Source organism: Anabrus simplex, chromosome 3 (assembly GCF_040414725.1).
Source record: "Anabrus simplex isolate iqAnaSimp1 chromosome 3, ASM4041472v1, whole genome shotgun sequence".
NCBI lineage: Eukaryota > Metazoa > Arthropoda > Insecta > Orthoptera > Tettigoniidae > Anabrus > Anabrus simplex.
The window spans coordinates 60,215,021-60,242,269 of NC_090267.1; the positions used below are offsets into that span (position 1 = coordinate 60,215,021).

General features: G+C 43.7%; 1 protein-coding gene across 1 annotated transcript in view; it reads left to right on the forward strand.

The window, feature by feature from the left end:
• The window catches only part of LOC136867002 (organic cation transporter protein), a 383,839-nt gene extending 359,072 nt beyond the window's left edge, over positions 1-24,767 (forward strand). Inside the window, exons 7-8 of the mRNA XM_067144099.2 lie at positions 4,186-4,533; positions 22,773-24,767. Coding sequence (XP_067000200.2) covers positions 4,186-4,533; positions 22,773-22,994 — 570 coding nt within the window. The 3' untranslated portion in view covers positions 22,995-24,767. The remainder of the gene's footprint in view (positions 1-4,185; positions 4,534-22,772) is intronic.
• Positions 24,768-27,249: the final 2,482 nt, after the last annotated feature.

Consider the following 27,249-nt stretch of genomic DNA (forward strand, 5'->3'; position numbering starts at 1 on the left):
CTGACACTACACGCTGTCAACGATGTGGTATGCGTTGAATACTATCTGCCTCAGCATATGCCGCACCATGTGTGAATCAGGTCACCTGTTGGCACAAAGCATTAGCAATGTCTTCTCGTGTTGCAAACCGCGTACCACGTAGTGGTTCCTTGATCTTTTGAATGAGACCAAAGTCACAGGGCGAAATGTCGGGAGAGTACGGTGGGTGCTCCAATTCTTCCCATCCCCAACGTCGCAGTAGATTCCCTACACACTCTGCTTTTTGGGTTTTGCATTGTCGTCCAGGATTATTGCACTGTCCATAAGATCCGGACGTTTCTCCCGAACGCCACGTCGTATCTGTCGCACCAGGAAGTCCCTGTAGTACTGTGCGGTCACTGTTCTGCCATGTGGAACAAAGTGGCAAACAATGGCACCCCTGACGTCATACGTGACGATCACCATCAATTTGACTGGGGAAGAATTCTGACGGACCTTCTGCCTCCATGTCGGTCCGCACAATGACAGATCGTCCCGAACGTTGCTCATCACTGGTTGACACACGTCCTTGCTGAAACCTTCCTACCCACCGCGCTACTGTACGGCATGGTAGGGCATTATTCCCAAGGGCTAATTCACTGCGATATTCCATCGCATTTCTCCCTCGGAGAACGGCTATTTTGATGTAAGCGCGCTGCTCAACACGGGTTATTTCCATCTCGCACGATACTCACCAACTGACTGATTTCACAGCCCTCGCTGCGCTACTAACAGCTGTCACAGAGCCATCTGTTGTTCTGCATACACACTATGCCTGCGGAACTTCCACACGACACATATACGTTTGTGATCCGTTCACATATCTACAAGAAAAAAATAGTTGTCATGACATTTGCCCCAGTCCTCGTTAGCATTTTATTTATGTAGATAAGGCGTGATCAAAAAGTTTCCGTTTGAGGACGCTGCTACAACGGACACGCAACATAGCGCGATTCCAATGCGGGTATATAAGCGCGGACATGTAGGCAAAGGGAGGTCTGTAGATGCAGAGTGTGTTTCGGCCCTTGGGTTTCGTCCCTTAAGAGGCCACGGCTTGCTCGTGGTCCAACAGCTCTGTACTCTGACCGGCCAACCGAGCAGAGGAAAGTTGGCCACGGCTCTACCGTGGCTCTACGCCCCTGCATTTAGGAGACGGGCCTGGGGCACAGTGCCGTACTTCACGCCTGGTCCCACCCGTCGGTGGTCCTGAGAATGGTTTCCCGTGGTTTTCCATTCTCCTGCACTAAGACCAATGCCGGGACAGTTCGTAGTATAGGCCACGGCCGCCCAACCCCTCACCTTCTCCGCACATCTCCTTCACCGTAACAAATCTGCCGGCCTGAGAGACAGTGTCACCGTCTAAGAGGCCCACCTCCCTCTTCAGGGGAGGAATGGAAACGTTTAGTAGTAGTAGTAGTAGGCAAAGGTATTAGTGAGGCAGTCGTCTCGTGCCGAGGTGTGTGCGTTAAATGCGGCCTCGTGAACCTATGGTGTCGAAACAGGACCAACATGCTGTTGTTCTGTTCTTGGTTTTCGAAGGACAAACACCGGTGGACATCCATCGGAGAACGAAGACTGTGTATGGGGCAGTATGTCTGTCGAAAACTACGTCGTGGAATGGTGCACCAAGTTCCGTGTGGGTCGCGTTTCAACACAAGACGCCGGTCGATCTAGGAGGCCAGCCTCATACAATACGGACAAAAACAAGCAGGCAGTGGATGAGGCCTATAGTCCTGATTTCTTCGCATGCGATTGTCACTTGTTCGGTCCTCCCAAAAAGGCTTTCAAGGGTCGACGGTTCCTGTCGGACGAGGATGTACAGCAGGCGGTTACGGACTACTTCACGCAGCAGGGCACACGGGGATCTTTAACCTGGTGCGTCGTTGGAATAAGTGCCTCATTGCCCACAGTGATTTTGCTTGATTGGCATCCCGATTCGGGACTGTTCGGCTGTCAAACGGAAATTTTTGATCGCCCCTTATAGTTGAAATTTAAATTATAATAAAAAACTTGTTGAATAGGCAGTCTTTAAACTCCGATCTTGGTGTATTTTCATGAATACACAGAAGAAATCTATACCGCTTTGTTAAAACGATGATCACTCTATAAATGCTCTGCTAATTGGAAAGCGAGGGTTAAAAACTTTTTTTTTTTCAGTGGCATGAGTTAGCTATTTAATATCGTCGCTCGACCGGTAAAAGGTTGTATTCCACAAAGCTCTTCCTATCAATTATTCTCCCTAAGACTGGTCACGCCTCCCAGCCACGTATGGATATGCAGTCCATCAGAACAAATTTTGTTGTGTTCATTTTCCTATGCCCATGTGTAAAGGAAAATGAACCTTACAGTACCGTACTGTTGGAATGTACGTTTGCATTACGTATTTACGCACTTCTAGTGTGCAATGCATGTAAGGTTCATTTTCGTTTAATCGTCGACATAGGGAAAAGAAAACACAACGGACATTGTTCTGATGGACTGCGTATCCATATGTGGCTGGTAGGCGTGACCAGCCTTAAGGAGAATAATGGATGGGAAGAGTATTGTGGGATACAACGTTTTACCGGTGAAGCGACGATATCTTTATGTGAGTGTATAAGTCAGCTTCCCGTTCGTAAGCGAATATCCTCTGGAAACTTTCAATATTTCCAATACATGCTCTTAATGGGATCTCGTTATCTCCTAATACACTTTTGGGCACATTAAAATCCTTTATTCTTCCTTTCTTTTTCATCAATCCGTTTGCCTTCCAGGGTTGGTTTTTGCCTCGAGCTCAACGAGGCATCCAACATTAACCACCTCAAGGGCAGTGACCTGGAGCGTGAGACTTTGCGGCGGGAGGATGAAGCTGGGGATAAGGACCAGTACCTCTCCCAGATGGCCTCACCTGCTATGCTGAACAGAGACCTTGTGGGGAAAGAAGGAAGGGATACACTAGGAATAGGGAAGGAAGCGGCGGTGGCCTTAAGTTAGGTACCACCCGGCATTTACCTGGAGGAAAAATGGGAAACCACGGAAAACCACTTCAAGGATGGCTGAGGTGGGAATCGAAATCCCTCTCTACTCATTTGGCCTCCTGAGGCTGAGTGGGCCCGGTTCCATCCCTCGTACCACTTTTCAAATTTCGTGGCACAGTCGGGAAACTAACCCGCGCCTCCGGCGGTGGCAGCTAATCAACTAATCACTACACCGCAGAAACGGACTCACTTCTTTATTACGCAAGTTATTTAAGACTAACGCCATATCACCATCGTCACAATTCCCTCTTATTTCCCCATTTTTATGTGCAACAAAGGAAAGAGCCGTTACTGCTTATACCTGGATCCAGACTTTGGCCGTCCTGTATTTCCCGCCAGTGTATTGTCCGATGCCATACGAAAGACTCGGAAAGAAGACTTTTTTGAAGCGTATAAATTTCAAATGTCCGCTTCTGTGGTGTAGTGGTTAGTGTGATTAGTTCTCATCCCCGAAGGTCCACGTTCGAATCCCATCTCTGCCACGAAATTTGAAAAAGTGGAACGAGGGCTGTAACGGGGTCCACCCAGGCTCGGGAGGCCAACTGGGTATAGGGGGGGATGGATTCCCTTCTCAGCCATCCTCGAAGTGGTTTTCCGTGGTTTCTCACTTCTTCTCAAGGATAATGCCGGGATGGTACCTAAATTAATGCCACGGCCGATTCCTTCCCTCTTCCTTTACTATCCCTTCCAATCTTCCTATCCCCCACAAAGAGTCTGTTCAGCATAGCAGATGAGACCGCCTGTGCTAGGTACTGATCCTTTTTATAGTTGTATCCTCCGACTAAAAATCTCATGCTCCAGGGCACCGCCCTTGAGGTGATAGAGGTGGGAACCCACGCTGAGTCCTAGGAAAAGCCAACCCTGGGGGCGGGGGTATTTTAACCTTACAGTTTATAGAGAAAGAATGAGTGTCTATATTAGTACTTTTAAAATTTAATTCAACTTGCCTTTAACTCTATTTAGAGTTGTGAAAAATGAGTTCTAACCTGGAAATAAAGCCTTTCCTAAATCATACTCACATAATATATTTTCCTCTTTTATGTGCGAGGAATCTGTCCTGAATGTTCCGCCATACATTATTGTTATATACTCCCTGTATAGCTTCGAAACAAACTGTGTACTCCCTGAATCACTGATGATCTTGTTGCAGGTGGGTGGCGACATCTTCATCAACGTGGCGGTGTCGGGGGTGATCGAAATCCCCGGTGCGCTGCTCTGTATCTACTGGATGGATCGGTTCGGACGACGTCCTACTCTGCTTTCCGGACAGCTACTGGCCGCTGCCGCTTGTCTCTTGCTGATCGCTGTCCCCAGTGACTTGACCTGGCCCACAGTGACCTTGGCCGCTGTTGGTATCTTAGGGATGTCAACCTCCTTCCCAACAATCTACCTCTTCAGCGGAGAGCTCTTCCCCACTGTGGTCCGTAACGTCGGCGTCGGATCCTCCTCCATGTGTGCTCGTGTCGGGTCCATGGTGGCACCTTTCGTCACGTCACTTGTAAGTATACATACTTTGAAACATTGACAACGGGAAGCTGTGATATTGTTCAAGCTTCTGGAGGTTGATGTACGTCAAAAATAAAGAAATGTCCTTGCCATTGGTACTTGCTTAACGAAAATATGACTCCTTAATTTCACTGCCTGCCTACGATACCTGTTAGCAGTTTTGATATGTGTAGCTTTAGCACTCTGAAGTAGAAACGCTTATATTTTGGATCAGGCCTATTTTGTATCATCATTCCCTGGACTGATCTCATACAGCTCTCCAGTACATCTTATTTTACTCTATAAAACTTACAAACCTTTCTATTAAGGAGCAACTGAACTTCCAGATTCAACCTTTCAACGTCTCGTAGAGAAAGAGGCAATTTTCCCTTGCTCACTCACATAATCATGCATATCATCTCACCATGACTTGGGTAAACTCTAATGAGCAGGAATTGGGGTAGGCTCTGCTGCCTTCTACACAGCCACGACATCTCTCCAATGAAAACGGATTGGTGCAGGCTCTGTCATCTACACAGCCACGACTCCTCACCCATGAGAAAGGCTTAGTGTAGCCTCTGTCATATACACAGCCATGAAACCACACCCATGAGAAAGGATTAGTGTAGGCTCTGTAATCTACACAGCCACGACACCTCACCCATGAGAAAGGCTTAGTGTAGGGTCTGTCATCTACACAGCCACGACACCTCACCCACGAGAAAGGATTAGTGTATGCTCTGTCATCTACACAGCCATGACACCTCACCCACGAGAAAGGATTACTGTATGTTCTGTCATCTATACAGCCACGACATCTCACCCACGAGAAAGGATTAGTATATGCTCTGTCATATACACAGCGATGATACCTTACCCACGAGAAAGGATTAGTATATGCTCTGTCATCTACACAGCCATGACACCTTACCCACGAGAAAGGATTACTGTATGTTCTGTCATCTATACAGCCACGACATCTCACCCATGAGAAAGGATTAGTATATGCTCTGTCATCTACACAGCCACGACATCTCACCCACGAGAAACGATTAGTATATGCTCTGTCATCTACACAGCGATGATACCTTACCCACGAGAAAGGATTACTGTATGTTCCGTCATCTATACAGCCACGACATCTCACCCACGAGAAAGGATTAGTATATGCTCTGTCATCTACACAGCCATGACACCTTACCCACGAGAAAGGATTACTGTATGTTCCGTCATCTATACAGCCACGACATCTCACCCACGAGAAAGGATTAGTATATGCTCTGTCATCTACACAGCCATGACACCTTACCCACGAGAAAGGATTACTGTATGTTCTGTCATCTATACAGCCACGACATCTCACCCATGAGAAAGGCTTAGTGTAGGCTCTGTCATCTACACAGCTATGACACCTTACCCACGAGAAAGGATTACTGTATGTTCTGTCATCTACACAGCCACGACATCTCACCCACGAGAAACGATTAGTATATGCTCTGTCATCTACACAGCGATGATACCTTACCCACGAGAAAGGATTACTGTATGTTCTGTCATCTATACAGCCACGGCATCTCACCCACGAGAAAGGATTACTGTATGTTCTGTCATCTATACAGCCACGACATCTCACCCACGAGAAAGGATTAGTATATGCTCTGTCATCTACACAGCCATGACACCTTACCCACGAGAAAGGATTACTGTATGTTCTGTCATCTATACAGCCACGGCATCTCACCCACGAGAAAGGATTAGTATATGCTCTGTCATCTACACAGCCATGACACCTTACCCACGAGAAAGGATTACTGTATGTTCTGTCATCTACACAGCCATGACACCTTACCCACGAGAAAGGATTACTGTATGTTCTGTCATCTACACAGCCATGACACCTTACCCACGAGAAAGGATTACTGTATGTTCTGTCATCTATACAGCCACGGCATCTCACCCATGAGAAAGGCTTAGTGTAGGCTCTGCCATCTACACAGGCGTGACACTTCACCCACGAGAAAGGATTACTGTATGCTCTGTCATCTACACAGCCATGACACCTTACCCACGAGAAAGGATTACTGTATGCTCTGCCATCTACACAGGCGTGACACTTCACCCACGAGAAAGGATTAGTGTATGCTCTGTCATCTACACAGGCGTGACACTTCACCCACGAGAAAGGATTACTGTATGCTCTGTCATCTACACAGCCATGACACCTTACCCACGAGAAAGGATTACTGTATGTTCTGTCATCTACACAGCCACGTCACCTCACCCACGAGAAAGAATGTGTGTAGGCTCTGTCATCTACACAGCCACGACACCTCACCCATGAGTAAAGATTGGTGTTGGCTCTGCCATATACACAGTCACTACATCTCAGCCTGAGAAATTATTGATGTTGTTCTTGTCATCTGCACAGTCACAATATCTCAGACGTGATAAAGGATTGATATAGGGTTTGTCGTGTGTACATTTGCGAATGTTCTTGTGGGACAATGACTACCACCGACGTAAGAAATGAAACTCAATTAAAAGACGATATAGGTACCTGTTACTTACAAACAAGCAAAAATCAAACCCTTCATGGCACAACAGCCCGTAAATGCCAAGGCCTAACAAGCGATCCGAAGGCCTGCAGATAATGAGGTGTCGTGTGTTCAGCACGACGAATCATCTCGGCCGTTATTTTTGGATTTCCATACCGGCGCCGCTATCTCACAGTCAGATAACTCATCAATCTTAAACACGTACGTTGAGTGGACCTCGAACCTGCAATATACATAAAAAATATGACCTATCCGGAAATCGAACCCTCGGCCTCCGGGTAAGAGACATGCACGCTACCCGAAGACAACGGTCTGTTACCGAAGCCCACGATTCGATATGGGACGAAGCTATGAGAAACTAGACATGAAACTAAGAGTTTCTATGGTTACCTGACGAGCGAATATGAGATGGCATCAAGCGCCTAATGGCCTTCTTTCGTTCATTGAATGCGATAATGATGCAACGGCGTCTTGGATTCACTCACCGGCACGCCTCTACTAAAGTCATCGTCACATACCTTTTGATAAATCTTCGCAATTCTTTTCTAATTTCGTTTACCTCGCCATGCTCTATTTACAAGGTATAAATTGATTGCTGAGTGCTGAATGGTTACCATTATAGAAATCAGGAAAGAATGGATGCAAGCTGTAAATGTTGACAGTCACTCACACACAAACTGTAACTGTGAATGAAAATCCACAGCCTGTTTCCAGTCATTGTACCGGGTCAGGAATGGAATGAATGAAGACCCCATCTAGTGGCGAGGATAGGAACTATGCTGGCTGCCGAAGCCTGTCGCACACCTCTGGGGTAATGATTAATGAATGACAGATGAACTGAAATGATATTGGAGAGTTTTGCTGGGATAAAATATGGCAGGTAAAACCGAAGTACCCGAAGAAAAACCCGTTCTGCCCCGCTTTGTCAAGCACAAAACTCACATGGAATGATCGGGATTTAACCACGAAACCGAGTGGTGAGAGGCCCGCGTGCTGCCGCCTGAGCCACGGAGGCTCTTCGAACTGTACTTGTACTCCCTACAGAAAGACAATAATGGCGTGTTGCATCCGGAGAGGCAAGGCGCAGGTCTTTCGAGATGACACCGTTTAGGTGACCTGCGCGTCTGTAAAAATGGTGCCTTACCAAGGATGAAGAGGGGTGCGCATCCGGGAGATAGTGGTTTGAATCCCACTGTCGGAAGTCCTGAAGATAGTTTTCAGTGGTTTCCCATTTTCTCACCAGGCAAATGCTGGGGCTGTACTTTAATTAAGGCCACGGCCACTTCCTTCCAACTCCTAGGCCTTTCCTATCCCATCGTCGCCATAAGACCTATCCGTGTCGGTGCGACGTAAAGCCACTAGCAAAAGAAAAATAATGAAGAGGGCTCAAACACCCAGCCCACGAGCCAGAATCATAAAGTAATTACATTTAAAATCCCCATCCCTATCAGAAGTCGAACGCGGGATACCTCTGGGCAAAGACTGGCATGTTAACCATTTAGCCATGGAGCCAGACTAATGTCGCTGTATTAGTTAGCATGTTTATTTGCGAATAAAACGCGACCGATCCCTCGCAACGGCGCGGCGCTGCGATGTGTACTGAGTGCGTGTAATGGCTAATGAGCATTAAGAGCACAATGGCTCCGCAGGGAAAGGTTCCATTATCGCACTACATTTGTCATTATGCCATATATCTGAGGTCCTTGATTACCTAGTTTGTCAGAAACAGCCTCTAATATATGTCAGTAAGGCCTGCAGCCTACTCGTACCCGGCCGAGCGGCCTCCATGCGCTCGGCCTTCTAGCGCTCTCTCCAATCTCTGGTCAATTCGGCTGGAAATCTATCAGTAATTTCCTTTCGTACGAAATCTCCAGTCGCCTCTGTGGTGTAGTGGTTAGCGTGATTAGCTGCCACATCCGGAGGTCCGGGTTCGATTCCCGGCTCTGCCACGAAATTTGAAAAGTGGTACGAGGGCTGGAACGGGGTCCACTCAGCCTCGGGAGGTCAACTGAGTAGAGGTGGGTTCGATTCCCACCTCAGCCATCCTGGAAGTGGTTTTCCGTGGTTTCCCACTTCTCCTCCAGGCGAATGCCGGGATGGTACCTAACTCAAGGCCACGGCCGCTTCCTTCCCTCTTCCTTGCCTATCCCTTCCAATCTACCCATCCCTCCACAAGGCCCCTGTTCAGCATAGCAGGTGAGGCCGCCTGGGCGAGGTACTGGTCATACTCCCCAGTTGTATCCCCCGACCAAGAGTCTGAAGCTCCAGGACACTGCCCTTGAGGTGGTAGAGGTGGGATCCCTCGCTGAGTCCGAGGGAAAAACCGAACCTGGAGGGTAAACAGATGATGATGATGATGATGATGAAATCTCCAAATTTCTACGCCACCTTCTCAACACTTTACTCTCACCGGCAGACGTCGACATGTCGGAAACATTATTTCAATTCCCTTGCTAATCTTGTCAAGAAGAAGTGACTATTTTGAAGTTCTCAGTGGTATCATAATTGCAATTCACTCTGAAATTTGAAATCAAATCAATTTCGGGATAAATTTGTGTGTGTAGACTAACACCCAATTGTTAGTTAAAATTAAGTTTAACTTTGGAATAACAGCATGGCAATGCTTAGTTTAAAGAATTACCGAGCTCGATAGCTGCAATCGCTTAAGTGTGGCCAGTATCCAGTATTTGGGAGATTGTGGGTTCGAACCCCACTGTTGGCAGCCCTGAAGATGGTTTTGTGTGGTTTCCCATTTTCATACCAGCAAATGCTGTGGCTGTACCTTAATTAAGGCCGCGGTCGTTTCCTTCCCAGTCCTAGCCTTTTCCTGTCCCTTCGTTACCGTAAGCCCTTTCTTTGTCGGTGTGACGTAAAGCCAATAGCAAAAAATGTTCCAAGAATTCAGAAAATGGAAATTTCTTTTCAACCCAAGAATGTTTATTATAAAAACTCCTTGTCCTGGAACAGTAAAATTCGTCATTCGTCAGAAACGCTCAATTTACACCTTAAAAATATAAAGTAACAATTATAAGTTAAAGAAAGGAAAAATTATGAGAAGAGTCTTAGGGCCAAGATTTAAAAATGGAACACATTACACCAAACCCAACTGAGAAATATATTTAAAAATATCTAAACTTACTGATGCAATGAGGCTGCGACGAATTCAATTTGTAAGCCATTTGGAAAGAATAAATAACAACAGACTTACTTATCAAATACACAATTTTTGTAAACCAAACGTACAAGATCAAAATGGTAAAAGCATTGAATTAGGTTCATTAAATCCGCAGGATAGAAATGCAATCAGGAAAATGGTTCACACAAGGGAATTTGAGGAAGACGAGAAGAAATCAACACGACATAGCCTACTTGGTCGGAGGAAACGAAATTACAAAAATCGATGAAAATGAGGAAATATAGGGCAAGGAGGAAGTCTCAACAATATTGATCCCGTGTGGTCCTAAGTGACCCATTCGTGCAGAAGAAGAAGAAAAGGTATACACATTGTTACGGAGTTTTCCGTGGTAGTTAGAGGTGAAAGAAGGTGCGGGGGTGAACAGGTCTCAGGCTACGAAATTAAAGTTAATTTAAAATTTAACAAAGTTATATTTTCTTTGCAAAATCAAGAAATAACAAGCATGGCAGGTACAGAGTAGCAAGGTAACAAATTACAATTACAGTATTTACAGGATTTGGGCTTCGAGCCCCGAACTCACAATTCTCGGGCAACTAGCCCAACTTTACCCCAAAACAAGATTTAACAGAGGGGCAGAAAACCTCATTCATGCCCAGGAGCACTTGCTCTAAATTACACAGAAAAGCCTCCTCGAGGCATACATACTCAATTTTCAAGAAAGAGCCACTCGCTCTCAACTTTAAGCCTATCAAAGGCCACACCAAACTCCACCTTCAAGTTGTCCTCTAAGGACATAGACACGGGGGTAAAATACCCAACCTACTGAGGTCTATTAAGTGAGAAAAAGGTTAATTACATGACCTCCAAAATAACAATTTGAGAGGAGGCGATCTGCACTCCTAATACCTTTTGTTTAAAACCTAATCTGGCTCTAGGCCGCTAATGCAAGGGCTAATCCCATACTAAAGAGGTGACTTTAGAAGGAAACAATTTACATTACGTTAAGGAAGAATCGGTTATGACAAATAAGTTCACCTCAAAACAATATGAGTGGGAGCTCGAGAGGGTTAAGCACTCTCTATCCCAATATGTAGCTTTAAAAGAGAATAGATGCTAAGAGTCTTTACATTTTAGGGAAAGTTACATGGTGGAAACGCTTCGGACCCGCCCCGAGAGTTAAACTGCTGAGCTAGCAAGAAAAGAAGTTATTAAACGGCCATTACCTTGTTGTTGAACTGCTGCCCGAAGAAAGAGGCGCTTCCCGCCCCCTGCTACGTACTTTACACTTTGAAAGTTGGTACCGAAGTGGCGCAGAGACCCGAAAATCAGCAGTTTATATACTCTCGTGGAAAGTTCGAGGCGTTTCGGAAATGAGAACACCCGCCCACAAAAACTTTATTGGCTAGGGTTAAGCAAGATATTCAAGTTGGAGAAGATACATCTGATTGGTCAGAAATTAATTAAAGAAATTCGGGATTGGCTAAATTCAAAACAAGGGGAAGGAAAGGGTTATACAGCCAACTTAAACATTAACAGAAAGAAATTTACCAAGGAACAAACTTTTGAAATAAAAATTTCTCCAAAAAATCAGTTCTTTCACTTCGCACTAGGGTGCACCATTGTAGTTCTTCAGTAGTGTCCTCTAGAAGAGAAAGTTCACACGTCTTACTACAGGTAAAACAAAAATACATCGAAAACGACCCAGTTCAGAAACTCCAAAATTTCCAAGTAGTGACATCTTCTGAGAAACTTGAAAATTAACACAGTAGATAAAGTTCAGACTTCCTCCAGCAGAGGAGTTTCAACTGGCGCCAAGTTTGAATTAGCGGCGTGAAGGTGTACCGCCCGGTACACACATATTTGAGGCTTATCCCAGGGTAAATTTTGTTCATACGTAAATGAATTATATTTCAACATATATTTTTGCTCAATGCACAGTTAATAACAATACAATTACAATAATATCAAATTCAATTCAGCTGGGCAACTTGAAATTGAAGTAGAACACGAACATGTCACGTTAAATATAAGAAACGACAAATAGTTCGGATTTTATCCATCCTCTACTACAACTCACCCTTCTTCTTCGTATTCTTTTCTCCTCGTCTCCTCGCAGATCGATCATCATGGAGATCACTTAAACGTATTTTGTGTTCCTCGTATCGTCTATTTCGAAACACTACTAAGTATATTACCATCCCCTTCAGAGGGTGACGGTGGGGACAGTGGACCGTTAAATAGGGAAATAATAACTGTATTTTTCTTTATTCTTTATTAAGAGACCGATACAAAATTTCTGCACCCATAAAAATGGCGATGATGATGTTGGTAAAAACAATAAAATAACAACAATAGAATGATCTCTAATAACAATCGCGCAGTCACAGTCAACGTGCGTAGGCTTGATTTGACGCCATGCACGCTGCCTGAGCGTCAGTTTCAACCTCCTGTTTCACTATACCAGATGCCAGAGAGGACTGGACCTCTGTTGGGTGATATGGTGGTGGTAAGTATTAATAATAGTACCACTGCTTACAACTTCAACAGATTTCGGGAACGCTGAGGTGCTGGAATTTTTTTCCGGTGGGTTATATGCCCATCTCTCACATACCCATTCCAAACTATCAAGCCAGAGAAAATTCCGAAAATGTTCATTGCTGATACAGACATTGTAATACAAAATGCTTTTAAGGAAATTCTTCAAACACGTGCAGACATTCTTAATGGAATTATCTACAATGAGAAAACTATAAGGGATTCGGACTCTTCAGCGCCACTTGGGAGCACATCTTCAGCATATTAACATCTGTAAGGTACTATTAAGCTCAGGTGGCGAGTATATCCATGCTACAATAAATCTGAAAGAAAATTTACTGCAATCCCTCAATTTCCCTCCATCAGACAATTTGCTACATCCTCGCTTAGAAATACCAGATGCCAGAAAAGTGAGAAGAGTACTGTGAGAAAGGGCAGTCAGTGAGTGGTGTAACTTGCAGCAGAAAGGAACAGGTGCATGTTTAAACAATGAGTATACTCTTGCCAACTCCTGGATTCAAGGCCATGCAGGCTTGGCATGTAATGAATGGCGTGAGGGAATTAATATGACAGCAAACATTTCTTCAGTTAAATCGGTACCAGGAAGATCTCAGAACGATTCCCCTTATAGGCGTTGCCTCAGAGAGGTTGAAACTCATGCGCATGTTCCGGCATTTTGTCCTCATGGTGAACTTTTGAGGAATACGCGTCATCTTAACATCCGCTCTTTAATTGCGACAACGCTGAAAGACCGTGGTTTCCAGGTATTTGAAGAGGTTCCTGGCTTAGCGGACAACGGAAGCCAAAGGAGGATCGACATCATTCCCTTCAGATATAAAAAGTTAGGTTACATCATCGATACAACAGGCCACTTCGAACGCCATAAGTCGCAGCCCTCAGGTGTCAACCGTAGGAAGATGAATATTTACCTACCAAAAATTCCTTACTACAGGGAGAAATACCAGATGGAGGAAATCGACACTGTGGGCCTGATGATTGGAACGAGGGGAACAATTTCCGTTTTTGCCGCCAATTTTTGGAAACAGATGTTTCTGCCAGTTACAACGTTAGGGGAACTGCCATCATAGCCTTAAAAGGTTCATTAATAATTCTAAGAAATCATTATTACAATTAAGTTACTATCTAAATTTCTCATGTATAACTATTTTTCTTCTAGAAATGAATATAAAAGGATACTATGTCGCAAGGCAGCCTCTGCATGAGAGAAAGTATTTCATACAATAAAAAATACAAATAATACGAGTGACGTATTTGAGTACCTTCAAATATCATCAGAGAGAGTCAGGATAACCACCAACTTGGCTCAGGAAATCTTCTGTCCCCTGTGAGCCATCAGCCCAGTGGTGGTACGACGTACATCGAGATTAGCATTTCCTCTCGTGATATAGCATTATAAAATGAAGTAATGTAGACGTGTCATTCTCACAGTTTGACACTAAATCATCTTCTTCCTGCTTGAATGTTACGTAATTTGTCACGCTGATGGTGAGAATGTTCGTAACAACATCACACTGCAAGAGCAAGCCGCAATTAACTGTCGCCACAAGCAATAACGAGCACTACATTGTGTAATTAGCAAACGAGATGAGAAAACTCAGAGGAATATGTGTTTCGTACAGTTTACTTACCGTCAAGCAAGGTTAATTCATCACGTAGATATTTGTTTCATTTTCTTCGTTATTATTAAGTTACTTTTATTTTATTTATTTAACCCTTCAGGGTTGGTTTTTCCTCCAGATTCAGCGAGTGATCCCACCGCTACCGCCCCAAGGTCAGCGTCCTGGAGTGTGAGACATTTGGTCCGGGATACGAGTGGGGAGAAGGACCAGTACCTCACCTGCTATGCTGAACAGGAGCCTTTTTGGAGTTGGAAAGATTGGAAGGGGTAGCCAAGGGGGATGAAATGAAGCGTCCATGTCCTTTTAGGCACCATCCCGGATTTTGCCTAGAGAAGAACTGGAAAACCACGGAAAAGGATGGCTGAGGTGTGAATTAAAAGCCCGTTCTAGTAGCAATTTTGAAATTCCGTGGCCCTTGATGCAGTAGACGTGAGATCTCTCGCTGAATAGTGTTTTTGGTTGTTTTTTTTTTTTGCTAGTTGCTTTACGTCGCACCGACACAGATAGGTCTTATGGCGACGATGGGAGAGGGAAGGGCTAGGAGTGGGAAGGAAGTGGCCGTGGACTTAATTAAGGTACAGCCCCAGAATTTGCCTGGTGTGAAAATGGGAAACCACGGAAAACCATCTTCAGGGCTGCCGACAGTGGGGTTCGAACCTACTGTCTCCCGAATACTGGATACTGGCCGCACTTAAGTGACTGCAGCTATCTAGCTCGGTTCGCTGAATCGTAGCAGAGCGGGAATCGAACCCGGGCCTCTGAAGGTGGTACTTAATCACACTAACCACTACACCACAGGGACAGACGTTAAACTATATACAGGACGATTCAAAGGGTTGCGAAGGAAGTGAAGTTGTCCAGAGGGAGGTAAAAATACAGCACCTGAATAGGAACATACAGGGTGTGACAATAAGGCACTCCGAGCTCGATTGCAGCAGTCGATTAAGAGCGGCCAGTGTGTAACATTCGGGAGATGGTGGGTTCGAACCCCACTGTCGGCAGCCCTGACGATAGTGTTCCATGGTTTCTCATTTTCACACCAGGCAAATGCTGCGGCTGCACCTTAATGCCACAGCCGCTTCCTTGCCATTCGTAGCCCTTTCCTATCTCATAGTAGCCGTAAGACCTATCTGTGTCGGTGCGACGTAAAATAAATTGTAAACAAATGAAAAAACAATAAGGTGCGGTCAAACTTTCAGGACATATTCCTGACACGTAGAAGAAAATATATTTTCCTGAAGCACTTTATTTTCACTAATACTACTACTAAAATGTTGTCATTCCTCCACTGAAGGGGGAAGCGGGCCTCTTAGACGGTGTCGCCGTCTCCCAGGCCGGGAGTTTTGTTATGGTGAAGGAGATGCTCGGAGATGGTGAATGGGTTGGCGGCCGTGGCCTATGCTAGGAACTGTCCTAACATTCGCCTTAATGCAGGAGAATAGAGAACCAAGGAAAACCATTCTCAGGAAAGCCGACAGTTGTGCCAAAAGTGATGTCCAGTCCTGTCTCTTGTTCCGAATGCACAGGCGAAGAGCCACAGTATAGCCGTGGCCACTCCTCCTCTGCTCCGTTGGCCTGTCAGAGTGCAGAGCTGTTGGACCACAGACCAGCCGTGGCCACTTATGGGTCGAGACCCACTCTGCATCTCTCGACTTTATTTCAACGTTAGAACTCGCTTTCTGCAACTGTACGTAGTACATTAATCATAGAAAACACAGGAAGAGAACGAACCAGCATACCGCATAAAACTCTTTCGTAAGTGAACTGTTGGGAGTGTCAGTAATAACATAAAAGCAAAAACTCGTGTCCTTGTCCCGGGGTGGTGCTGCTCTCTTCAGGCACAACCCCAATGGAGGCGAGCTGCATGTGCCGTTACGCCAGCCCTCCTGCCATTCTTACGTGTGTGGCAGTACCGGGAATTGAACCCGATCACCCCGAAGACGGGAGCAGTTAGTGACAACAGTTACGTAACTCAGGGGAACAGGAATAACAAAAGAGTTGATATATTAACATGGGTATTGTCCGACTCTTTGGCTGAATGATCAGCCTTCTAACCTTCGGTTCAGAGGGTCCCGGGTTCGATTCACGGCCCGTTCGGGGATTTTAACCTTAATTGGTTAATTCCAATGGTCCGGGGGCTGGGTGTTTGTGCTGTGCCCAACATCCCTGCAACTCACACACCACACATAACACTATCCTCCAACACAATAATACGCAGTTACCTACACATGGCAGATGCCGCCCACCCTCATCGGAGGGTCTGCCTAACAAGGGCTGCACTCGGCTAGAAATAGCCGCACAAAATTTTAAAAACATGGTTCTTTTGTTTTTTACAAATTGCTTTACGTCCTACGGACACGGCGACGATGGAACAGGCAACGGCTAGGAGTGGGAAGGAAGCGGCCGTGGCCTTAAGTAAGGTACAGCCCCAGCATTTGCCTGGTGTGAAAATGGGAAAACGCGGAAAACCAGCTTCAGGGCTGCCGACAGCGGGATTTGAACCCACTATCTCCCGAATACTGGATACTGGCTTCACGTAAGCAACTGCAGCTATCGAGCTGGATGGGTATGTTTTTAGACAGGGGTTCTGTCGAGAATTAGTGTTATACATATCCCGACACGATTGCAACTGGTGTTTGTTTATGAATACCAGGTCAGTAGTGTCATCTTCTCACTGTGAGATTTCTTCCTGTAACTAACAGGTTGAGAAAATCTCGTATCAAGTGAACCCCGTTCTACTCCTCATTCCAGAATTGAAATACTTTACCTGGCCGGAAAACGAACCCAGAGCTTTGCATTAAGATATAGACACACTACCTCTACACAACAGGTGTAGCTAGTAATAATAAATAATAATTTCATAAGAATTAGAAAATATCGTTCTTTGGTCATCTGTTGAGAACACCTCAAGACAGGTTAATAGGCAGAGTTTAGGAAGAGCTTTGGTATCGAAACAACAACCTGTCTGGATAAAAGGAATAAAAGAAGACAAGAATGAATTAGACATAACAATGGAGGATTTAAAGAATAAATCAAAAAAGTAAATGAAGTGAAGAATAGTAAAATCAGATTCCTACCAAAATGTGATAAAAGGGAAACAACTAAAAGTGTATTTTCAGAAGAAGAACGACAACGAAGATCAGATAGAATGTAGAAAGACTGGAAGAACAGAAAAGAAAAACCATAGAAGACTCGACAGAAATTGACTACGGTGGTCCAATGTGACCGTAAAGCACAATAATAATAATAATAATAATAATAATAATAATAATAATAATAATAATAATAATAATAATAATAATAATAATAATAATTCTTTCTTTTCCTGCCGCTTTTTCCCACACATGTGGGGTCGCGGGTGCGAACTGCGTCGCACATGTGGATTTGGCCCTGTTTTTACGGCCGGATGCCCTTCCTGACGCCAACCCTCTATGGAGGGATGTAAGCACTATTGCGTGTTTCTGTGGTGGTTAGTAGTGTAGTGTGTTGTCTGAATATGATGAGGAGAGTGTTGGGACGGACATATACACCCAGTCCCCGAGCCAGAAGAATTAATCATAAGCTATTAAAATCCCCGACCCGGCCGGGAATCGAACCCGGGACCCTCTGAACCGAAGGCCAGTACACTGACCATTCAGCCAACGAGTCGGACAATAATAATAATAATAATAATAATAATAATAATAATAATAATAATAATAATAATAATAATAATAATAATGTGTGTATGTATATGTATGTTCAGTCCTCAGCAAGCGAGAGCGAAACTTTGGCCATAGACACCAGGCGCACCAAGTTAGAGAGGGCCGATCCTTGCAGTAAAAACATCTGTACGTCGAAGAACGTAAAGCTGAAGCACTATACTCAGTAGTAAGACCTTCTGTATTCTATGCCTCTCAGTGCCTCTTGATGAAACAAAAAGGACCACTAAGGGAAATAGAACTTAGGAAGATCTTGAGGAGGATACTAGGACCTATAGGAGAGGAAGATGGCACATACAGGTTAGGCACAACAACGTGCTCTGCGAACATCAGGAAGACATAGTCACATGTACGAGGGAAAGGCGACTGACCGTTTATGGGTACCCAGCCCGCCTGAAACCCTGAAGGAATACAAAGAGAACCCTCGTAGTGGCAAGTAGGGGAAAGGCGTCCAAGACTAAGCGGGTCACCTCAGTAAAGTCAGATATAGAGGAAGTACAGTTCCCATTAGAGACCACACAGAACGATCTCAGTACTGACAGGCCGTACTACAATAAGTTTGGTTGTTTTTTTTTTCTATTTTGCTTGACGTTGCACCGACACAGATAGGTCTTATGGCAACGATGGGACAGGAAAGGCCTAGGAATGGGAAGGAAGTGTCTGTGGCCTTAATTAAGGTACAGCCCCAGCATTTCCCTGGTGTGAAAATGGGAAATCACGGAAAACCATCTTCAGGGCTGCCGACAGTGGGGTTCGAACCTACTATCTCCCGAATACTGGATACTGGCCGCACTTAAGCGACTGCAGCTATCGAGGTTTTTCCACTGTCCCTCACAAGTAAAAAGAGTACAGGGACCACCACACCTAAGAGGATGGATGGAAGGGAGCAGGCACACAACCAGAAAATGAAAGGATACTGGGCCAAGAAAACGCAGAAGACTATAGATAAGAATTAAGACGAGCTCCGTGGTACCTAGTAGGAGAAAACTAACCGAATAATAATAATAATAATAATAATAATAATAATAATAATAATAATAATAATAATAATAATAATAATAATAATAATAATAATAATAATAATAATAATAACAATAATAATAATAATAATATTCTCCCAGGGCGTTCAGCATTGTTAAGGTTCGCCACTGAGGAAAGTAACGCTGCTCAGAAAAATGAGCACATGGAATTTCATGTTCCTCCCATTTAATATTTTATCGGACTTAATTTCAAATGTTGTAAAAACAATTTTCCTCCCGTGTAGATACAAATCCTTTAAATACCCTCAGCAGAGGTCATGTCTATAGGGTCAATTGTTTTTGAAAACTGTGTGCCTGCAAGAAGCTTATACAATACCATGCACACATGTTTATCAGCGTCTTCACTTTTTCAGCCACATATACCTCCACTGTCAATCCTAAATCGCTATCTGAGGCAGGAACCCAACTCAGACCTTCGTGAACGGAAGCTGATAATGCGGGTCGTTACAATGTGGAGCTGGAAGTCTAGGAGTTTAATAGGCAACTCATTGAAGAATATATAACTACCAGGTGTTCCCGCAATCAGCCTGAGAAGCAAACAGCACTTACCTGCTGCTGGTTTAAGCAGGTGGAATTGTAATTTACTAGTTCGACGTCTTTTATTATTTGAAGTTTTGATTCTTTTATTGTGATGCAAATAAACTTTTTTACCGAGTGAGTTGGGCATGCGGTTAGGGTCGTGCGGCTGTGAGCTTGCGTTCGGGTGATACTGGGTTCCCATACTACCGTCCACAGTCCTAAAGATTGCTTACCGTGCTTTCCCATTTTCGCATCAGGCAAATGCTGGAGCTAAACCTTAAATGAGGCCACGGCCGCGTCTTTCCCAATCCTAGAATTTTCCCATTCTTACGACGCCAGAAACCTTTGATGTGTTAGTATGACATTAAACAAGATTGGAAAAAAAGAATAACTTCTAGAGGAAGTTGAAGAATTTGCACGTTTTCGTTTGAAACCTAATAATTTATTTTAACAATCAGATACTTAATAATATAGTTGCCTGTTCTACCCTCTTTGGCGTTACAGTGTAGAAGAGAATTGGGTAGTTCCGATTTTTGGCCTCAGAGGAGTAAGAGGCGAATTCTGCTTACCGAATAGCTTCCTCTTGTCACAATAAACGACATCGCCGGGTATCAATGCGGTCTGAAACGCACGTGTTAAGGTAGTGTCAGAACGCGAGGAACGTTAGAACTGCTGTACAAGCTTCAATTCCTTAGTACAAATGCTACCGACAGCGTGTCAAGCGCAGAAGCCTTTCGCCGTTGTCTGAGTTCGTGCATGCGCTCTGAATCAGAATGGGCCGCCTAATTCTTCATGCCCAGTTTTTTGCTGCTTTTGCTAATTACTTTACGTCGCACCCACCCAGATAGGTCTTATGGCGACGATGGGGTAGTAAAGGCCTAGGAGTTGGAAGGAATTGGCCGTGGCTTTTATTAAGGTACAGCCCCAGCATTTGCCTGGTGAGAAAATGGGAAACCACGGAAAACCTTCTTCAGGGCTGCCGACAGTGGGATTCGAACTCACTATCTCCCGGATGCAAGATCACAGCCGCGCGCCTTTAACCGCACGACCAACTCGCCCAGGTGTTGCTGCTTTTGGATGTGATGATTCTTTTCTTCTTCACGGGAGGCATGTTGTCGATGAAACATAGATGTTTATGGCGTTTTGCAAATGTCGAAAATGTTTGCTTCATCAATAAAACCTTTCACTATAACCAAGGAGTGTTGTGACACCTTTGATTTAAGCTCTCACTAGCTTTCCTACGCTTTCAACGTTAGAATTTATAGGGCTTGAAAATTTCGGACTGAATTTATCTGAATTTGTGATGACTTCACATCTACAAATATTATTTCGGACGAAACATTTTCATTTTATGAAATTGCCATGCTAGTGCTGTGTAGAGCTCCTTTTGTTTTGTTGGGGTTGGATGTAAACTAAGGTAGCTATAAGCATCTGAATTTACCGTAGATTTTTTTTTTTTTGCTAGGGGCTTTACGTCGCACCGACACAGATAGGTCTTATGGCGACGATGGGATAGGAAAGGCCTAGGAGTTGGAAGGAAGCGGCCGTGGCCTTAATTAAGGTACAGCCTGGTGTGAAAATGGGAAACCACGGAAAACCATTTTCAGGGCTGCCGATAGTGGGATTCGAACCTACTATCTCCCGGATGCAAGCTCACAGCCGCGCGCCTCTACGCGCACGGCCAACTCGCCACCCTAGTTTTTATAACGCTGCTATAGTAGATAGGGTGAGGTGGGTGAGGATGCTTTAAATGACGTTAACGGACATGGACATACAACTTGTGTTACTATTGCAACCATGAGAAAGACACCCTTGAACGTTTCATTAACATCCGTCAGGTTGTTTTTGAGATTAGCCCGGACATCCTTGATGACGTAGTTTGTTTATAATATACGTAACAGAGTCATTAAGTTGTTGGCCTGGCCGTCTAACGTCGCTCTTGTGTACTATAGCGGAGGGTTTGCATCACAGGATGTTGTGATAGTTCTTCGCTAGTCCCAGCTATAGGCAGTTGTGTGCATTCAGTATAAGCAGAATTACGCTCCCTGTTGTGAAGGGTAGTTGAATGTCAGCGGTGGAACTTGAGAATGTCGTAGTTTGAGCAACGGGAAAATTTCATGTTCTGCCAAAAATTAGGTAAATCCGCTAGGGAAACATTTGAGATGGTCAAGTCGAAATCACCTGGATAACCACAATGGGAACGAGGCGCGAAAAGACAGGTCAAAAGACTATGTGATCCTTCAACTGTTATAGCAAATCTACGATCATATTGACAGTAGTACGTACATAGGTATACACTGTGTTGCGTACACTGTATGCACCAGTTCAAGGAGTAGTCTGTAGTACACAAGTGTACGCCGTGTTGCCTACACTGTAGGCGCCACACCACGAACTTACATACTGTGATACATACTGTGATAGTATATCAATACGTAGACACTTTATCGTCATCATCATCATCATCACCATACCTTGTCCGCCATTTCTATGCAACTATATTTCTATTATTTTTGCTTTTAGCTTTAGTTCTTGATAGTTCTTGTTGCCTGTTATGTGCGTTATTTCATCCACCATCATTTTCCTTGCCTTACCTCCAGTTTTCTTCCCTAAGGTCTTGCATTCAATTATGTTCGTTATAACATCATTGTACCTTACCATATCATAAAAATGATTTCCTGTTTCTCTGAATTGTATTTATTTGATGCCTGTGTTTTCTGACTATGTTCAGAATATTTTAGTTCGTTCTCTTTCTGTCCAAGAAGTTCTAGTCATTCTTCTCAAAATTCACATATCCATTGCATCCAGATGTTAGTAGTATTCATTTAAAAACGACCTTAAGCACACTTCAGATGGAAGTCTTAACGAATTGCTTTCGTTTGTTGATGTTTAATGATACATGAGTAGCTGTCTCTTCTCCTGAAATGCAGTGATATTAATCTCTTGATTTCTACGCTGCATCTATTATTCTCTTAGGAAACCTGGTGAATTTTGTGATTTCCTGTCTTCATATTAATAGTTCTTTCCTCACTTGATTTCCTGATGGTATGGACACATCTGGATGTTTATTTTGTTTTCACTATGATAAGTTTAATTTGCAGTAAAAATGAGTCTCCCTTTTCTTTCCAGGCTATGTTCGGCTACTTCCTACCGCCGCTAGTGTTCGGAGGAATCCCGCTGATCGGAGCTCTGCTATGCCTGCTGCTACCTGAGACCAACGGCTTCCCACTGCCAGATTCGCTACAGGATGGTGAAGAGTTCGGTAAGAAGAAGACGAAGACGACGAGGGCGACGAACATATCAGAGAATGGGGAAGCGAATAAGGCGTACGTGGATGACAGTACTCTCTAGCGTGCTTGAGAACTGTAAAGTGATTTGCTCAAGTTATTTTCGGTGCTGTCACTGACATTTGGGACGAATAGACCACCGATATGTCACAGCCTGAATAAGGCTGAATTAGCTAAGTATGTTGGGGAAAATAAAATACCGGTGTGCCCTAAGGATTGCACTGAACGATGGTTCACTTTCAAAATAAGTTTTCAGGTAGTTGCACCGCTACATGGTATGGTGTGCTGCTTCTGGAACCATTCTTCTAATTATTGAAGGATGTGTTCTAAGAAGGGCTAATACACTAAAATGTTAACTAAGATGGAGACATACTGTATAACAGGGTCCCTCAGGGTACAAGAACCGGTCCATTGCACGGGGCAAGATGCATAAGATGACTTCGCTAGTTTGACCAGAGTGCAGATCCCCACTCCTGGATTTTGAGCAAAATTTCTATCTCTCTCTTTCCCCACGCCTGTCTCGCTCACTCCGCCTGATTCCCCCTTCGTCATTCGCTCTGCAGCGCTACACAATCCGAGCCGAGATTAGTCGAGTCGCTCCGAGACAGAACGCTCGTCCGAACCTAGCCGAGTCGGACCGATGCATGGTGCAGAGAACCTCTGCGCCTCGTTTCGAAGATGTGAGATTCCGGGCGGTTGAGAGGCCCTGCCGTATAACATCCAGGGTGAAAGAAATATTTCGTCCATTACCACAAACAAAACTAGGTGTTTTCTAATCAGTTCCGAATCTTTAAAATTGATCTTATTGTAGATAGTGGATATTGAATTCATTTTACAGCACATGCCCGATAAAGTAACTTTACCGCGCATTTAATGGCCTTCCTCTTCCAATGTAAAAAGAATTAAGAATATAATAATGCGATATGTTTTTATTGTTATTACATGAAGGACGATATTTCAAGAACTTTAACACATTTTACATAACCATATCGAGGACGTCTTAAACAAGTCTGTGTATTGGAAGAGAAAGTAAACAATTCGATTAGTATGTTATAATATTCCTGTTGCCGTACACTATACATCATATCGTTCTCAGTGTGCTTCAAAGGACAATTACGACACATAATACCAAAGAGTATACTGTATATTTGAACAACCTGAAAGATAAATCTGAAAATCTTTAAATAAACTTGTTTCCATAGAATTGTATCATTTTTATGACAATACATAAAATATGTTTGCAATATGTGTGGCTTAAACGGTTTTGCTCTCCTGGTATTAGGGCACTCTGCTAACTCTCCGACCTCAGGTCTTTACGCTCATGCATGTAAGGTCCACTTTATGCACTACCCACGTAAATAACTATTTTGCGTAAAGAATTCCACCTCGTTTTCTCTCTCGAAAAAGGCTTAAAAGCTTATTATCATGTCTACAATTAGGGCCCGTGAAAGCATCAATATTAATAATTATTTTGCTCATTTTTACCAGATTGAACTGAAATAAATTCTCGTCTTTATACCAGTGAATTCTTATTTTAGATACTGTATTTATAAAACAGATAGAGTTATGATTTATTAAAATGTATTCTCATGTGGTCAGAGTTGGTATACATTCCAACCAACGTCCGTCTACCGCACCTAAATTTATCGTCTGTTACCTCAAGAGTGTACTTTTAATACCTCTTACTTTATCAGTCATGTAGTTTTCAAGATAATTATGCATGATTGTCCTTCCTAGTGATATGTATCACCTGAACCGAAATATATAGCCCACATTAAACAGAAAGTTTGTGATAAAATGTTTTCTAATAAAAATATATTTTAATTTCTAAGTTTCATCCGACTTTTATTATACTGAAAATACCTTATACAACGCAGTCCCGGTCATTAACACAACCATATAATTAATCAGTCTGGCTCCATGGATAAATGGTTAGCGTGATATCCTTTGGTCACAGTGTTCCCGGGTTCGATTTCCGGCGGGTTTGGGAATTTTAACCATCATTGGTTAATTTCTCTGGCAACGGGGCTGGGTGTAATTCTCGTTTTCATCATCATTTTATCCTCATACCGACTCGCAGGTCACTTACGGGAGGCAAATCAAAAGACCTGCACCTGGTGATCCGAACGTGTCCTCGGACACTCCCGCCACTAAAAGCCATAAAATAAATAATTAAATAAAATAAGTAGCCTTGTAAATTCCCTAAGGACTATGGCCTCCTTTAATGCAGGGACAGTGCTTAGTTTAACTCGATGAAGAGCATTATTATGTTTGTTATTTCATTGTTTGTTTCGTGAAAACGTATCACTGCATGTTGTACACTTGTGTAGTCTCACCTCCGAGTGGATGCAATTATGTTTCTCGAGAACAACATTTCGCAAAAACGTACTGTTACATTATTGACACTTGTACAGTTTTTACCCAGGGAGGGTTGAGATATCTTTTTGGTGAAAACGTACCCTTACCCCCTTCGTTCTTCCATACCTTCTCCTCCGAATATCTTCGACGTTTCTTTTAAGTTCTCATCCTCCGTTGGGAATTCTCTACGACATTCTTTACATGTAACAGTCCTTCTTTCACTATGTGTTCCATGATGACTTATCAGATCACTATAATGCCCAGTGTAGCAGATTTGTCACACAGTCATGAACACACTCTGGTGGATATTTTATTCAACTGTGGTCCGGGAAGAATAAAAGAGATGCATTATAGCTTCTGATAGCATCTGAAAGTCGTGTGACAAATTTGTCACGCCGGGCATTATAGGGTTAATGCAAACGTCTTAATGTCTATTAGGCAACAGTCTTGCTACTTTCCCGAGTGATCAGAAGATCAGCATCACGGCTTTCTTTTCGTGGAGGCGTACTATTGTATGCTGTATATTTCACCCCTGTCCTGAGAACGTACTTCAACATACATTACACCTGCGCGGCTCCTTTCCACGGTGTACGCGAGAATGATATTTTTATGTTCACCACTTCATAAAAACCTATTTTTGTATTCTTGACACTCTTACTGTTTCATCCCGGAGTGATCACAAAGGTGACCTTCAGGTTTCCATTTTTGTGGAAGCGCACTATTCTATATTTCAATGTTGCACAATTTTTATAATATGTATCTTAATCGACCAAGGTTATCACGAGGTTTGAACTAAATGTGTATCCCCTAAGGTTAGTGATCTCTGCACACAAATTTTCCTAGGTCTTTCCACCCTTGCTTTATCTTTGCTGTTCTTGTCCGTTGTTTTCCTCCCCAGCTCGCAAACAAGTCTGGCGATCCAGTTCTTTGCCTTCCCTCGTTCCGTCTTCCTTCTTTGGGATCCCACATCGTCATTTTGTGAGTCCATCGATTTTGGTCCAGTGTCGCTACGTGTCCTCCCCGTTTCCATTTTAGCTGATCCGCTGTCGTCAGAGCGTCTGTCATGCCGTTTCTCCTTCGTCTGTCTTCGTTCAGTATTCTGTCTCTCAATGAGACCTGGAGTACTTTTCTTTCCATTTTACGCTGGCATATCTGGATCATTTGCCTTTGTTTTAGTGTTAGTACCCAGGTTTGGCGTCCATACAGTGGGACCGATATCACACATTTTTCTAGGATACCAGCCTTAAGGGTGGAGTTTCTGAGTCTTGTAAGTCAATACGAACTTCAGAGACCAGAACCTCTTCCATGCTTCTCTTATTCGCCCTTTGACCTCTTTCTCTGAACAGTTTGAGAATTATATGTATATGCTAAGGTATATACGTATATTCCTCTGCGTATTCCAGTGTTTTTCCCAACGAGCTAGAATAACATAGAGAGGCGGAAGCGCTGCCTGGGTGAACCTAATAGAACGAACGTCCGCCATGTTTCCTGTTGTCACACAAGCAAGGGGGCATGGCCTTTAAATGACGAAAAGTGTAGAAAATGCGCATTTTAGAATCGCTGGGGGGGAATTAAAATCCGTTGCCGAAAGCTTGAAGCATGAAAGCGAATACCGCCACTTCATCATATTGCGGCACGAGGCCAACATCAAGATCATTTGATTGTAGGGTAGTTCGAAATCATCACACAGTGACATACGAATAGGCCTCGAAATCGGAACAAGAACGTTACCCTGCTTGGCTGTTGTGGTTAAGCGTAAATTAGAATAAAAACGATGAACATAAATATTTATGACAGGAAACCTTAAAATCATAGGGACCTATAATAGGTTACAACCTCATTCTGTTAATATTTTTAAAATTATTGCATCCTCATGAGTACTGTGTTCCTTTCTTAATCTGTTTACCCTCCCGGGTTGGTTTTTCCCACGGACTCAGCGACGGATCCCACCTCTACCACCT